The 15,922-nt window shown below is 35.8% G+C and overlaps 1 protein-coding gene across 2 annotated transcripts in view; it reads left to right on the top strand.

Annotated features, from left to right (window-relative positions):
* Window positions 1-6: 6 nt before the first annotated feature.
* RBBP6 (RB binding protein 6, ubiquitin ligase) overlaps window positions 7-15,922 on the top strand; it is a 31,684-nt gene continuing 15,768 nt past the window's right edge. For both annotated transcript variants that reach the window (XM_077760480.1, XM_077760479.1), the window contains exons 1-7: window positions 7-810; window positions 5,775-5,874; window positions 8,249-8,285; window positions 12,733-12,777; window positions 14,848-14,936; window positions 15,050-15,146; window positions 15,351-15,490. In XM_077760480.1, the coding sequence (XP_077616606.1) occupies window positions 645-810; window positions 5,775-5,874; window positions 8,249-8,285; window positions 12,733-12,777; window positions 14,848-14,936; window positions 15,050-15,146; window positions 15,351-15,490 (674 nt within the window). In that variant the 5' untranslated portion in view covers window positions 7-644. The remainder of the gene's footprint in view (window positions 811-5,774; window positions 5,875-8,248; window positions 8,286-12,732; window positions 12,778-14,847; window positions 14,937-15,049; window positions 15,147-15,350; window positions 15,491-15,922) is intronic.

Raw genomic sequence — 15,922 nt, 5'->3', positions numbered from 1 at the left:
GCGCGTTTTTGGCCTAGGCCGCGGGCCGCTCGTGGCCTCCGGGGAGCAGGCGACAGGGGTTTGTGTGTGGGGGGGCCTGGGCCTGGGGAAGCTGACGCCGGTCGTCCGGAAGCCAGGAGGAGGCGAGAGGCCGCTCGTGGACTCCGGGCCTAGGCCCTCTCCCCCAACCTTCTCCCGGGGCCTGGGTCACCCCAATCCACGGAAAGAGAGACCAACCGGGAGGTGCGGCCGCGCTATGGACCCCTGACCCCGCGGGGTCATTTGGACTCTAACGTGTGGACTGACCGCTACTGACTGCACCGCCTGCCCCCCGTCTCCTGCCGGCCCTTAGCATGAGCGAGGGGGACCCAGCCGGGTGACATTGTGCCCGTTGGCGGATTCTCGATTTCCCCTTTCCCCGTCCTCGTCCGCTTCCTCCCGTATGAAGTGCTTCTGAGTACCGGGGGCGGGAGGGGCGGTTCTGGATTATTGTTTTTACGAACCCCTGCTTGTGGTTGGGGGGGGTATTTAATCTGAAGCCTTAGGGTCCTTCGGTGTCTTTCGAGTGTTTTCTGTGTGTACATATTTTGCTCTTAAGTTTATAAATATACATATATTGAGAGTGTCCACGTCTCCTCGCTGAACCTTAGGAATCCTTTGGCACCATGTCCTGTGTGCATTATAAATTTTCCTCTAAACTCAACTATGATACCGTCACCTTTGATGGGCTCCACATCTCCCTCTGCGATTTAAAGAAGCAGATTATGGGGAGAGAGAAGTTGAAAGCTGCCGACTGCGACCTGCAGATCACCAACGCGCAGACGAAAGAAGGTAAGAGCCACATGGGCTCCAGATAATTCGCTGGTCGGAGAGAGACTGGTGGTGCTAGGCCCTGGCAGGAACCTAACCGCCATTACGTCTCTGGGACTTTGGGTACAACTTTCATGGAGACCCGAGGGCTGCCGCCGTCGGCCTGGGAGTTTAACTGGTTTGTGTGATTTCTGCGTGATTGGGGTCATCGGTAAGAGGCTAATCCAAAAACGTGGCTGTCTGATTATTCTTCCCAAATGTTAATTTATAACGAGGATTCGGGTGGGAGAGGCCGAGGGGTGTTACGTCCAGGCTCTTGGGGTGCTTGCCTTGTGGCGTTTTCCAACTTGCTTTTTTCTCGGAAGGAGGGGAGGAGAGCATAATGCGGGCTTCCCTTTTTGTTAACGCAGAGTGGAGCTCCTTCTCTCTAACTTTGTAACCTGACAGCGGTTTGGGGTTCGGTGGCCAGTTTTCTGTACTCCTTTTCTTCCTGTTTTTTTGTGTACTTAGTTTATTTTTGTTTTGGAATTGCCTGTGTCGTGGAGAAGGGACTCTCACTTAAATATTTTGGAGGATTTAATCGGGCCTGTCTTGAATGTTTTTGGAATTGCTTTTGGAACTTGATATGTTCTTATGTCACCACTTTTGTGTGTAAATTCCATAATTAGTAATACAGTAATTAAGTGGCTGAAATCTTAGTTCATCACGGTACTCTTTTAAAAAAAACAGTTTAGTAAAGATCAAAAGTAAAAGGCTTTTATTTTTTAAAGTTGTAATTGCTAGACTTTACATGATTATTTTGTTACTAGGAAACAGAAAATAGTAGGCTGCTATGGCATGAGTTCCCATCATCAAACAAGTCCCATCATCAAAAAAATCCTATCAAACAAGTCACTGATGGGAATCTTTAAGTTCTTTCCCCTTTTTAAAGGGGGTTTATAATTTTGAGAATTTAACATTGGATATGACAATGTGATAAGCAGTATTTTTAGATTATGGCTCTGCATTTGTTTTGGCTTCTTTTTTCGGTACTGTAATGCTGATGTGTAGTTTTCAGTACGTCAGTGTTTCGAGTTTTATTGATGGGATGAGAAGAAATAAAGTGAATGGCTAATTAGGCTTAGGGTATTTTATTGATCACTAATTTTTTTTTTTTTAATCACCAACTTTGGCTTAAGGTGTGACTTGGGTTCTTTTAGTTGAAATGCAGGGGGAAGTCCCCTCATTTCTAGCCTCTACAAGTTTGGGGTTTTTGAGACTGTATTTTTAAATAATCTCTATGTGCAATGTGGGGCTTGAACTCAATCCTGAGATCAAGAGTCCTGCAGGCTCCACCAACTGAGCCAGCCAGGCGTCCGCAGCCTATTGTTTTTAATACAGTAAATCTCGTCCTGTAAAAGAGCTGTTTTCCATTTATATCCAGACATAAGCATAATTATATTATGTTAAGGAATGGCACTACTGGCAGGACTCAAATATTTACTAAAGAAGAGCTTTATTTACTTACATGGTAACATGTAAAAGAATATTCTCCACTCCCTCCCCCCTTTAAAGTGTCCTATCTAAGGGATATTTCACATGAAGCTTTGGTAATTGTAATTATGTGTAGAATCCTCCACTTTAAGGAAAGGAAAAATTGCTGATCATCACGAACCGTTGAGAAACATCTTTTTAAAGTAATATTCAAGAAAATACCTTAAAAGAAATACTCTTTAAGGCCACCAAAAGTGTCCCTTAAGTATTGCCATCACACGTCATAGAACAGATGGATTTATGAGAATTTCAGGACAGGTTGATATGTTAATAATGCTCATAAATAAGAGGAAAGAATATAAATGAAAGTAAAGAAGACAAAGACAGTTTTAATCATATACTAGCCAAGTTTTGTATTTTACTGGAGTATTAAATGATTTCATCATTTGGAACTTGACTTGTCCATCTTCTCCACCTAATCATTGAATACAACTTTGTTAGATTGGAGTAAGTAATAGTTGATGGAATTCTTGTCCAAAAATCTAAGGGTTTTGTGGCATTGTGTTATTTTTTTTCTAAGCCAGGAAATTATATGATGTATAATTTTTACAAACCCTAAAAACCAGCGAAGTGTTCTACCCCGCAGCTTATTTTATTTTATATGTTTGTGTGAACTGTCCTTATTGGAGAAAGCTTTGATGTTAGATAGGTTAAGAGAGGGAGCTTCTGGGGAGAGCATGTGCATTTTGTTCAATCCTCAGATTAGGAGAGGAAAAGATATCATTGATAGTAGTACAGAGGATAATCAATGAGTTTTAGGGGAAATAACGTCCAGTGTCACAGGCACTTGTGTAAGAATGGGTTGGGTTTTAGCATCATCCAGTGAATTAGAGAGTACAAAATTAATGTTTATAGCCTCATAGTTAGGAGATTGCCCAGGAGAGGATGCTAAACTGGATCACTTTAATTTATTTGAGTTCATGTTTAAATTACCCAATATATCACCTTTCTATAAAACATTCCATAGAGTTTTTGGAAGTCTGGCCATATTTAATGGACCCTTATATCTGATGAGACCAAAATGCTTGGATCAGAACTTCATGATTTAGATTTAAGAGTCTTGGTTCCTTTATTTCTAGACATAAATATTTCAAAACAAATCCTAAATGAGCCTTCCTAAATTTTTTTAAAGCTTTCACATTGTTTTTCTGTGTTTCAGTTTCTCCTGCCCCTCCAAAACAGAACAAAACAAACCTTCATTCTGAATCGAGTGAAAGATTTGAAAGCTGAGAATGAAATATTTTTAAAAGACTCTTATTATCTTTATCCATTTCTCAGATTCATCTTGTTTTTCATTCCAAAATCCAGGTCTTCATGTTTTTGGATCAAAAATTACCCTGATAACCTGGAAAAGGTTTTTTGAACCTAACAGGCTACTTAGTAAGGTATTTTAAGGGTAGGAAGTCACCAGTGTAATTCAGGTACTTAAAAAGTCAAATCAGAGCTTCTGGTATGTAGGGGCACCTGACTTTTAGTCTGACACAGTATCATGCTGATCAGATTAATAAATTGCGGAAAACTACAGTGAATGCTTTTGTTATGTATTCAGAAACATTTTTGTCAAGTTGTTTGACCCTGAGTTTTGTTTCTAGAATTTACTTTTTGAACATCCCCCGTCTTCCCATTTTTCTTACCCACAGCTTGCTTGACACTTGGGAATATCATGAACTATCAAAGCGATGATGATAGTCTTCTAATAGTATGCCTGAATCTAGGAATGTGCATCGCATACGGTTTACTACTTGAAATATACTGAAAACAACCCTTTCTTGAACAATTTAGTTTGTAACAGGAAATAATAGTGTCATGATTAAAATTAATTATATCTGTGTGTGTACATATACACACACATGTATAAATAAGCTTAAAATGGTTATATGTGTGATAAATTGAAATAACTGGAAGAACAGAGGTAGTCATCCACTGCAAGTAAACTCTGTAATCTTAAGAGAGAGTCTTAATGCCTTATTGTGTGATTCGGGAGATGGGTACATTCTTGCATCTGTCTCCCTGTAGTGGGTTATTTTTCTTTTTGGTAATTTTACAGATTCCTTCTGCAAGAAATCTTTTTACCCAGGGCGCCTGGGTGGCTTAGTCGGTTAAGCGTCTGACTTTCGCTTAGGTCATGATCTCGTGGTTCGTGGGTTCGAGCCCCACGTCGGGCTCTGTGCTGACTGCCAGCTCAGAGCCTGGAGCCTGTTTCAGAGTCTGTGACTCCCTCTCCCTCTGACCCTCCCCTGCTCATGCTGTCTCTCTCTCTTACCTAGAAATAAAAAAGAAAAAAAAAGAAATCTTTTTACCCATAATTAATTGGTCCAGTTTCTCTTCTAATTTCATTCTTCCATAAGTATTGCAAGTAATAGACAATTAAAAGAATAGAAAATAGAATCCATTCATCCTCCCTGTTCTCATAAGGTGACATCACTGTACTTCCAGTTGCTTAAGCCAGGAACCCAGTTACTTATGCCTGATTGCTCTTTTACCTTTCATCTCCCTCCCCCCACCCCACCATTAAATCCATTGATTGCCTTATCAGTTCTACCTCAAAATATTTTGGTTCTCTCCATTTCTTCACCTGTCACTACCCAGCACAGACCGTCATCTCTTACCGGGACTTCGCAGCAGCCTCCTCATTAGTCCCTCTGCTTCTGCTCTTGTTCCCTTATGGGTTCATTTTCCACATAGATACCAGAGTTGTCTTGTTTGTTTGTTTGTTATTCATGTAAATCAAATTGTCATCGTTTTTGTTTAAAATCCTTCAGTGACTTCTTGTTGTACTTAGAAACAAAATATAAATGAATATGTGACCTGTAGTTCAGGTCATTCTTTTCCTTTCATTATCTGGCCTTTTAATGATTTTTTTCCCACCTGCTTTTCTTTCTGTCTTTAAACACTCTGTCCAGCTCTTTTGCACATCTTTCTGGCTTTTCATTCTTTGAGTCTCAAAGCCTCAGTTCCTACAGATACCTTGAATCAACATTTTATCCAAAGTTGCATCCCACTACTAATTCTTTTTATAAAACCCTTTTTTCTTTATTCAAAACATGTCATAATTTCTTTCGTCTGTGCTTTTTAGTAATACTCATGTTGAGGGGCAAGGAGAGACAGAATGTCTTCATTTAAATTACAGCTTTTTCTCATAGTTCACATGTTCAGCATTATTGGCTAACTTGGGGAGTGACTTAGTCTTACTGCGATTTGGGGTTCCACAGAGGTAGAGGCACCAGAGCCAAAGAACCTGCTGGCAGTATTTGGTGTTCTTTGAAGACAACCTCCTTATGGCTGTGGATATTTGTTCTGACAATATCCGTAATCTAGAGGCAAGGAAAACGCTCTCTTAAATTTAAATTCATTTTCCACAAAACTTATCTTTGGTTTAAGTTTTCTAATTCTTGAGGACTGACTTAACCCAAATCATCAAAGAGAAATTCAACTCTTTATCTTTTTTACAGAATATACTGATGATAATGCTCTAATTCCTAAGAATTCATCTGTAATTGTTAGAAGAATTCCTATTGGAGGTGTTAAGTCTACAAGCAAGACATATGTTATGTGAGTGTTTATCAAATCTCCTGTATTTAAGTCCTCAAAGTACTTTTTTATTTTGTGAGGAGAACAAGTATTTTAGAACTGAACTCATTACATTACCCTAATAAGTTTGTCTTCTTAATCCTTAAAATGGTGAGGATGGGTGTGTTATTTCCTATTTCTTCCCCCCAGTTAACTTAACCTGCAGTTAGTAGTAAGAGCTATCCGGAGGAATTTTTTGCTTTATAATATTTACAGAAACAAAATGATGCTCAAATCAGTGAAGAAGTATTTGCATAGTACCCTTTTGTTTTTATTTGTACACTTTTGTTTCTTACTGTACACTACACAAATATATATATGCACAAAAATACACAGATGTTCTTTTCACTACACAAGTGTGTTGAGAGATTTGCCGTGAGTATTTTGACCGCATCAACAATATTCAGTAATGCTAACATTTGCTTCTCAATAAGGGGCTTTTGTTGGGAGGCTATAAAGTTTGTAGGATTTATTAGCACAAACTGGAATCTGGCTTACTAGGTTTGATTCCATTTGCTGCTTCCCACCAGTTGTGTGACTTTTTGGGTAAGTTCCCTAAAGCCTCAAAGTGTATTCCTCAAAATAGTATTAGGGATATGAGTACCTCACTCCAGAGGAAAGCTGTAAGAATTGAACAGTGCCTCCCCCATGATAGATGTCCATTATTGGAGTAAGAACACTGCAGTATCTTAGCACTAGTCTAGAGTGTCAGAAATTCAGGAAAGGAGCAGGATTAAAACTTAGTCCCTGCCTGCTTGTAATTTTAGTGGTGATAGAATTATAATAATGTGAAAAGGGGTAGTGATTTGAAATTCTGGCAAATTCTGCTTTCGGCCAATGAAAAATTCTGGAATTTCCCAGTCCTAGGAAATGGAATGTGTTCTTGGAATTGAGGTAAAATAGTTACTTTTTGGAGCTTTACCTTGTAGGGACAAATACTCATTCTAAGATTATCATTAGTTTGCTATCAAGTTGTACTCCCTATCCTAGCATTTGGAGATCCTTTTGTGTAATACTTTCCGTGTAGTAACAGTTTTAAAACCTGAATAGCTTCTTTTTTTCTATAAATACCAAGTGAACTATGTGCTTTTAACTGTGTAATTTTAAAAAATTGTAAGTAAATAATTCCTAGAATTTGGTGTGAAATTACATTTTAATTTACTAAGTGCTTTTTAAAAACAGTAAACGTGTAGGTTTCAGTTGATTTTTTTTTTTTTTGGATACTAGGAAACAATTATTTGAAGTACATGGGAAAATAAGTTGCCTCTTACAGAATTGCCTGTTAATTCACTGTGTGTGAGTGAGATTGCCTTTGTAATATACTTGCCTTATAAAATGGCTCTAAGTTTGTTGAGCAAATACTAGAAAATGAAAGCTTTTTTTAATCTCAGGATTTCCAAATCACATGCAGACTTAGAAACTCCTTTCAGATGCTCCCTAACATCTGTAGTCAGGACAGCATCAACTTCAACTAAGCATTTAAGCACTGTTATTTAGGAACTCAATCCCCATCCCCTTTCTTGTGTGGACTTTTAAAAGGATTTCTTCTTGGGGTTTATTTCTATGTACTTGAAAAAAATCAATCTGTTCATTTCTTCATAACCATGAAACTCATTCTTTGAACAAAATATTATCAGAGTATATTGTGTTTTTCTGAAAGTTAGAGTTCTTGTTTAACTTTGGTCATTGTTTTGAGACTTTTTTAAAAATTAAAGTAACTATAAGCCTGTCTTTCTGGATTTGAAACTTAGTTTTTGGAGCACAGCAGTTTCTCGGATCCAAATTGTAGATGTTAACAGTGGTCTTCTTTCAAGAAAATCTGATGTGTGAAAGCTTATATTTGTTACCTATTAAAAAATTGGGGAATGATGTAATTTGGTTGTTCAGCTTATTAAGAAATAACTAAGTTTCTTAACAAGACCTTCATGCTATCTTTGAGAAAACATTTATTGTTTCCCATATATTCTAGAATTCCTTGGTATGGGCTTTTTAAAAATTTTTTGCCACAGATATGTCTTAAACTGTTTAAAGGTGGTAAAGATGAATCTAAGTAATGTATTTATTACTTTGGATACACCTATTCAAGAATTCCTTGGTACGGAGTTGTTTTTTTTGTTCTGTTTTTTTGTTTGGGGGGGGTGGTTAGCCACAGGTATGTCTTAAACTCTTTAAAGACAGTAAAGATTAATCAAAGTAGTGTACTTATTACTTTGGAAATTGGCTGTTTTTAAATGTTTCTACAAAGAAAAGTTGTGTTTATAAAGATGTAATTAGATGTGTGTAAGATGTTGTAGCACAGAAATTCATAAGTAACGACTCATAATTAATATTATTTTTGTTTTTGTTTATTTTGTAGAAGTCGAACTGAACCAGTGATGGGAACTTCAAAAGCAGTATGTAAAAACACAATCTCACACTTTTTCTACACATTGCTTTTACCTTTATAATGTAGCAGTGAAGTGAATCATTTAGAACTTAATATCAACTGATCATAGTACATATTGTAAATAAAATGTATTTTGATGACAGCTCAGTTGAATATGGATATATGTGGCATAATTTGCACACTTACTTTGTAGAAATGGGTAATTTGTGCCCCCCAAAACGCTGTTTCATATTAAATATGATAGCATTTTCCCTGTATGACACTGTGTTGTACAGTTAATGTATGATTCTTTTTAGACCATGTAGGTTTTACACTAATGAACATGATAACATGTTCTACATCTGTCTGTCTATAGTTAGTATTTTGTATGTATGTACAGGCTGTTGTGTGCTTTTTGTTTCTTGCAATAAAAAAAATGTTTGGAGTGTATATTTTGCCATTTTCACGTTGTATCACTTAGTTTTTGTTAGTTTTTTTCCCTGCCTAATTGATGGCTTTAGAAAAATGCATTAGCAACATGCAAAGCTAATATGAAAGTTTGATGCTTTCTCCAAGTTCAGACACACATAGAAAAGAGCTTTCCAAAGATTTCTGATGCAGCTTTATTATTTAGTTTTGCTTTATTTGGCAATTTCAAGCATTTATTCTTAGTTCATATCTGTACTATAAAAGTGAGACCAGAAATTGGGGCCCCTGAGTATATAAATGTCTCCGTGATGATTTATACAATTCAGTACATTGTTCTAAAATTTTAATACAAGGTCTTCCAGTTTTAGGCTGCTTAGTTCTCCAAAATAAAATATTTCCCTCTTATAAGATATTAAAATGCTGCATTAATTATAAGCGAATTGAAAGCTATAGCTTATCAAAGGTAACTCCCCTTAAGTGGAATAGTATCTTAATTTTTATTATCATAGCTAAAGTATGACACCATGTTGACTTGAAGCTCTTAAGTAAATGGTAGTGGTATTCCGGGGTGAAACATTTGTTTGAGAACGTAGGTCTGTAGTAACTGAGTTCTGTAAACTTGATGGTTCTCTAAACATTTTACTGCTCAGGCTTGATTTGTACACAATACAAGATGTCTGAAATCTTCATTTAGAATTCAAGGGTATTGCTTGCTGTTTCACTTTATCCTTTTTAAATACTACTGATCTTTAATTGTGTATCAGGCATTTCACTAACCTTGGATCATTGCATCTTAAACATGATTAATATAGAATATCTGAACTTTGGACTTGTTTGCTGAAGTATGGCCTTTAGTTCTCATGGAACTAAATATAGTGATTCAAAGATCAAAACTTAGTGATTTGGGTTTTTTCCCACCCTCTTGGGTATATGGGGTTTTGTTTTTGTTTTTGGGGGTTTTTTTTGCTTTGTTTTTTGGGTTTGTTTTTGGTTTTTTGGTGGTTTTGGTTTTTTCTTTTGTTTTTTTTTCTTTTGGTTTTTTTTTTTTTTTTTTTTTGGTTTTTAAAGCATAATGCTGTAAAAAAAAAAAAGAAAACTGTCCAAGTTTCTGTTTTGCTGGTGATTGGTTTAAAACTGATTTTATGTATCCAAATGCTAGCACAAATCAGAGTGACTATCCTGGTGACTGTAGTGGTTAATGTAACACGTTTTGTATAAAGTACTTTTATATAGTATTTAAACTAATTCAGATGAAGTTTTATTTCTTGAAAACAATTATTTCCTTTTTGTTTATTAGCATGTGTATAAACACAAATCACATGTTCATAAATAAAGTTAACATTCTTTTAGCCTTGTGTGTTCCCTGGCATGTCTGTATTACACTTATAAGAAGCAGTTTATTTTATGCTTATTTAGGTTTCTCTTTTCTTTTCTTTTCTTTTTTTTTTTTTTAATACTTTAAAAGTGGCTTTAATTTTTAGGTAGAATTGTCTAAAATGGAGACATTAGATAACTTAATATCCCCAACACTTATTTGCTTGGGGTACATATGCTGGCATGTAGGATGAGAGAATATATTCATTAAACGTAATTAATGCCCATCTTACGAATCACATATTCTTGTACACATTCACAAAAGCCAAGTAAGAGAGCCACTAAACCAGATTTCCGATTAATAAAAGTAAATGTGTGTACATTTTTGTTAACTTAGGCCAACTATAATCAAGGATGGCTATTTCTGTCTGTATTCCTTAGCTTGTTTTATGTAGCCATCCTTCATGTTGGTATTCCAAAGCTATATGTTCTTCCTGTTTACTAAATACCAGAATTGCATTTTGTAGGATCCTTTAATTTCAAGCAAGTATAAGTGGCATAAAATATTTCAGATTCTTTCTCAGAAGCAAGACCACAAATTAGATGTGTGGAAGTGGGTTAATTTTAATGATGTCCACAGTATGCATTGATCAGTTTTTTTGAAGATGAATTTTTTTTTAATGTGCATTTTTAAAATCTGAGAGTTAATACATTTATTGCTGCTTAGTACATATAAATTCCTAGTTATTTTAAAACCCTTGTTAGCAATTTTCACTCATTTCTAGTACCTTGCTTTTTGTAGAAAACTATTGGACGCCTTTCACAATTTGTGGTAAATTTGACTTTCTCATGGACTTTAAGGTATTTAAGGTGCTAGAATAATTGGTGGGGAAAACAGTGATACAGATGTTGACTATCTGAAACCACTTTATTCAATACTAATACTAAGTCGAAAGAAAACTAAGAGAAGGCCTGGCATAAGAACAAAAAACAGATATATCATAGTGGGAAGAACAAAAAATGTTAGTATTTTAGTTCTAGCTTTAAGAAAGTTAATATAACTGCTTTCTTTAAAGGAAATGATCAGTGTTCATATTCTAAATAGTAATGGGCTATTTTGAAGGGTTATTGTTTTCATTGGTTAGAAACAGTATAGATGATGCTTGACAGCAGTTTGTTCTTGTTACTTAAAGTCAAAAAAATTCCTAGCTAATGCAAAAGTAACCCTTTTCAAAATAGATTAAGATGATCAGAATCTATTCTGGATAAAAAGGGGTATTTATGTATTTTTTTAAGCTTCCTTTGAGATTAGTTCTGTAACAAAAGAACACTTAAAAGCTAGATGAGAATAAGAGCACATTGGTGAATTATATGATTGCATATTAGGAATGTGGAGTTAGTGCATTATGAATTCTGCAGCCCCTCAGTGGGGAGCTAAGAACCTTTTGTTGAAGTAAGCATCCCAGTAATACTATCCATTAAACTAACTTTTAAAACCCTAAGATATTTATAAGATACATTTTAAATTTAGCCAACATGATTTTTATTGATTGAACTCCTACTGTGGTAGGTATTGTGCTAAGAACTTCATATTGAAACTGGTAACATTTCTATTTGGGGCTGTAAGTCATGCTGCTTTTATTTTTAATACTCTTACTTCTCTGGAATATTTGAAGAATACCTGATGAAGACTCCCTTGGTGGTGGTTGTTTTTCTTTGATCCAGACATTTCGTTACATCCTCTCCATTTTAAACAAGAGCTCTGACCGATAATGCATCAGAAGTTTATAATGTGTTGAATAAGCAACCCAGTTACTATATAGGAAGCAAATAATGTTTTCATTTTTGGTACACTTAACAGGGAAATCATATCTTTAGAGTTAGATGGTAACGGTATTGTGTGTGCATATACAGGCACACACTTTTTGAAAACTGATACTAAAATCATTTCAGGGGATCAAATAATGAAACATCTTAAAATGCAACATTTGAAAATACATTTTTAAAATCTTATTCCTCAATATATAATACTTGCTCCATTTGATTAAATTAAGTCTCCACACATTAAAGTTCATCCTCCTCTAATAGTCCTGTTTGTCTTTGCCCCACGCTACCTCTGGTTTTCCTTTTTTTGGCTTAACATCTTTGCCCTGATAAAATTGTGGCTTCTTTGGCAAGAAGCCATTCTTATGCTTTGTATGGGAGAATAAACAAACTTACTCAGACTGAACAGTACATACTTTTAAAAAATAGAAAAAAGTAGCAATTATGTGGAAGCCGTTTTATTAAAACAATTATCTGAGCCTTTAAAGAGCTGCTTGTTTTTACGTGTTATATAATGGCATTCCAGGAAAGTTAGAATGATTTCTTATTCTCTATAGTGTATATTGCCTTGAGCATTATCAGATTTAGAGACCATTTATAGACATGGGATATTCAGTCACTGCTCTGAACATATTTTCTGTGATATATTTCTCTTTTACCCTGTTTTTAATTTTTAATTGTAGTTGAGTCTTCCTCAACTTAAGCCTTTATTATATGTGTGAAATATGTAGAGAAGGGTAAGGTGGGGTGAGCTGCAATTTCAGCTTTAAAATAGGGAATAACATTCTTTAGAAAACTTCTGAGAAAATGCCCAATATTTGAACATTAATTGGCAGTAGGGACTAAATGATCACTTTCAGATGTTTTCAGTGTGGAACTTGAATGTGTGTTTAATTTTTTGTGAACAGATTGATGACTCTTCTGCATCTATTTCTCTGGCCCAGCTTACAAAGGTATATATATATATATATTCTTGCAAATATAAATCTTTTTCTAACATGTATTTTATAGATGTGGAACAATTGTTTGAAGAGAGGTTGGGGGAGGATATGTTTTGCACAACATTGTACACATTATTACTATCCTGTAAAGAGTAGTTGCTGCTTTGAGAAGATAGGGGGAGTATTTTGTCAGCCTCACCATAATGTTGGAGTATTGGTCATCTTCAAGACAGAAGAAACACATGAAGCTACACTTAACTTGGTGTTTGGTTTTTTTGTTTTTTTCCCCCCAATACATTTTGTTTAATTATACATTGGAAACTAACAAAGTTCTGAAGGAATTCCCTGGTTTTGGCTGTAAATTATGTGGACTTTCTTTAAGCAGCCAAAATAGAAGCTTTCCTTTACATGGACAATTGCACGGTTATTTCATGAATATTTGAATTGATCCCATGAAGGTCAACATTTTAAATGTGTTACAATTGTTTCTTTATGCTCTAGACTTGTAGTCTGTCTGCATTAGAAAAAGTTTTAAACAACCTAATTTGTTTGAACACAGACTACAGTGAATTGTGTAAATGTATAAAGCTGTTTGCAGGAATATACCAATGTGTATGTTTGGCAGAGGGGCAAATTGTTACCTCCTGAAATAATTGTACATGCCGTGTTTTGCGATAAAATTGCTTGCATTTTCTACTCAACATTGTGTACCTTTTGTTTGGGAAAGCACTAGTGACGGATTACTTTTTAAAACAATAGATGTAGCTTGCAAATCATGCCTTTAAAAAAAAAAATTACAGAATAGGCAGACTTTTGAGGACTAAGAAGGAAGTCTTCCAGTTTTCCAAAAATCCTTTTTTTCCTACTATCAGAAAGTAAAACCAGACTTAGCAACCAAGATTCATGAGTTAGGTAGATTTTCCATTAGTCCTGTCCCTATCTTATCCTTGGCTTTGTTATAGGTTGTGTCCTTTTCCCCTAGAATGTATCCCAAAAAAATGTCCTAGTAACAGATACAGCTTTTTAAGTTTTTGTTCTGGGGAAGCTAAACATTAAAACTGATGAATCTAAAACACGAAGTGGGCTGAAACCATCCTCTCTTAACAATTTTCTAATGCAAAGTGGTCTAGCATAGAGTTTACATCTTAAGCAGTTTATAGTTCATGGTTTTAATTCTTATGTGCTGTAAGGACCCTATTTGAGTTTTGGTCTGTTCCTACCATTGTTTCTTTGTGGGAAGCAGTTGGGGAATTTTGGAGGTTTGGGGGATTTTTTTAACTACTTGTAAATTAATGTTTGGGTTCAAACAAATTAGTTGTTCAACATCTGTAATCCAGTTTTCTGTAAATGTTGCTGTTGTTCTAAGCTCTGTTAATGTTAAGCATTCTTTGTATATAAAATTACAATAAAATGTTAAAACTGGTTGCTTGTTTTGTGGATGAATGTAAAGATAAAACCCAATGAATGGCTGATGTGAGTGCTAGATGCTTGAAGATTCAAGTTGTCAGGACTCACTCCCTTAGACCCTGCTTATATCTAGACTATTCTATATACTATCATAAAGATGAACTTCCTAAAACTTTGGAGAGTCGGATTTAAAATGATGAGTGCTCAGTTGCATGTGCTTTGCACTTGCTTTGAAATTGAAAAGAGCCTTCTGACTTAATGTCATCTGCAAAATGTTCAATTGTTTTACCCACAACCCTCCCTCCAAATTGTAAGTATAAAGTCTTTATGTAATGACACTTGAATTATTTTTAAGGCTTAAAATGTCAAGTGTTTCCTTAATCTGTTTTTAACTCTTAGAGGAATCCTATGCAAATCTTAATGTAAGGTACAAACAGGGTCTAAGGTTTGAGTGCCCACAGCAAGACCTTTTTCAGCCCTGCAGACACCCAAACATCATGTAATGACCTAAGGAACTCCTGGTGCCTCTTCTAGGTTATATGTGTAAATAGCTTTCAGTTTTAGGTTTTATGGAAGATTAGATACTGCTCTTTACAGGATGAGTGGTGTTGTCTTTGGCTGTGTGGTCTTAAATGTGTTTCTAATGTGTGTGTCAAATAATTACCTGTTAAACAGACTGCCAATCTGGCTGAAGCCAATGCTTCTGAAGAAGATAAAATTAAAGCAATGATGTCGCAATCTGGCCATGAATACGACCCAATCAAGTAAGTCCATAAATGCTTCATACTAATAGGTACATTGGGGTGGATTTTCTGCCCCAATCACAAGCATTATTCTCTCACGGTTTTGTGTACATGTAATTCTCTTTCCCTTTCAGTTACATGAAGAAACCTCTAGGCCCACCACCTCCATCTTATACCTGTTTTCGTTGTGGTAAACCTGGCCATTACATTAAGAATTGCCCAACAAACGGGGTAAGTCCATTTTTCTTACAATGATTTCTTAGCTATCGTATTTTTCTTTGGAAATACTGCCTTCTCTATTACAGGTTTAAATGAAGTCATATATGTAGAGCATTATAAATAATATAAGCAGTTAATAAGCATTGCGTGTTAGCTAATATCAAACAAAGGTAACTGCTTTCTTTCTTCGTCCTTTCTCCTTTCCCCTCCAAATAGGATAAAAACTTTGAATCTGGTCCTAGGATTAAAAAGAGCACTGGTATTCCCAGAAGTTTTATGATGGAAGTAAAAGATCCCAATATGAAAGGTGCAATGCTTACCAACACTGGAAAATATGCAATACCGACTATAGATGCGTAAGTATTCTAGTTAGGTATGACCTGTGAGGCCACAGCCTGTCTGGCTGCTAGTGTTTTATGTAGGCTTGGGCTCGCGACTTGGCTACTTGGATTTTTTGGGAACATGATATAGCAAGACTGTTGGTCTCCATGTGTTGCATTTCTGTGTGAAGAACGAGAGGCTGCAGTCTGCTCCATTAAATGCAAATTTAAACTGGATTTGGGGGTTTTTATTATCACCGAGTGCCACTTCCCTTGTGGGCTTCTAATTTTTTCTTTTTCTGTCATACCCTGCTTTCTTCCTCATTCACATACATAACTCCCACATGATCCTATATGCTATCTACATTTGTTAAGTGAAAAAGACCAATGTCTTAATCCTTCTGAGAAACAGAAGGCTTAAGCATAAAAGTTCTATAAGGTGTCAGGGCAAATTCAAGTGCCAAGAAT

The sequence above is a fragment of the Crocuta crocuta genome, unplaced genomic scaffold, assembly GCF_008692635.1.
Source record: "Crocuta crocuta isolate KB4526 unplaced genomic scaffold, BGI_CrCroc_1.0 scaffold73, whole genome shotgun sequence".
Classification (NCBI taxonomy): Eukaryota; Metazoa; Chordata; class Mammalia; order Carnivora; family Hyaenidae; genus Crocuta; species Crocuta crocuta.
This window is presented reverse-complemented; position numbering and strand designations above follow the sequence as displayed.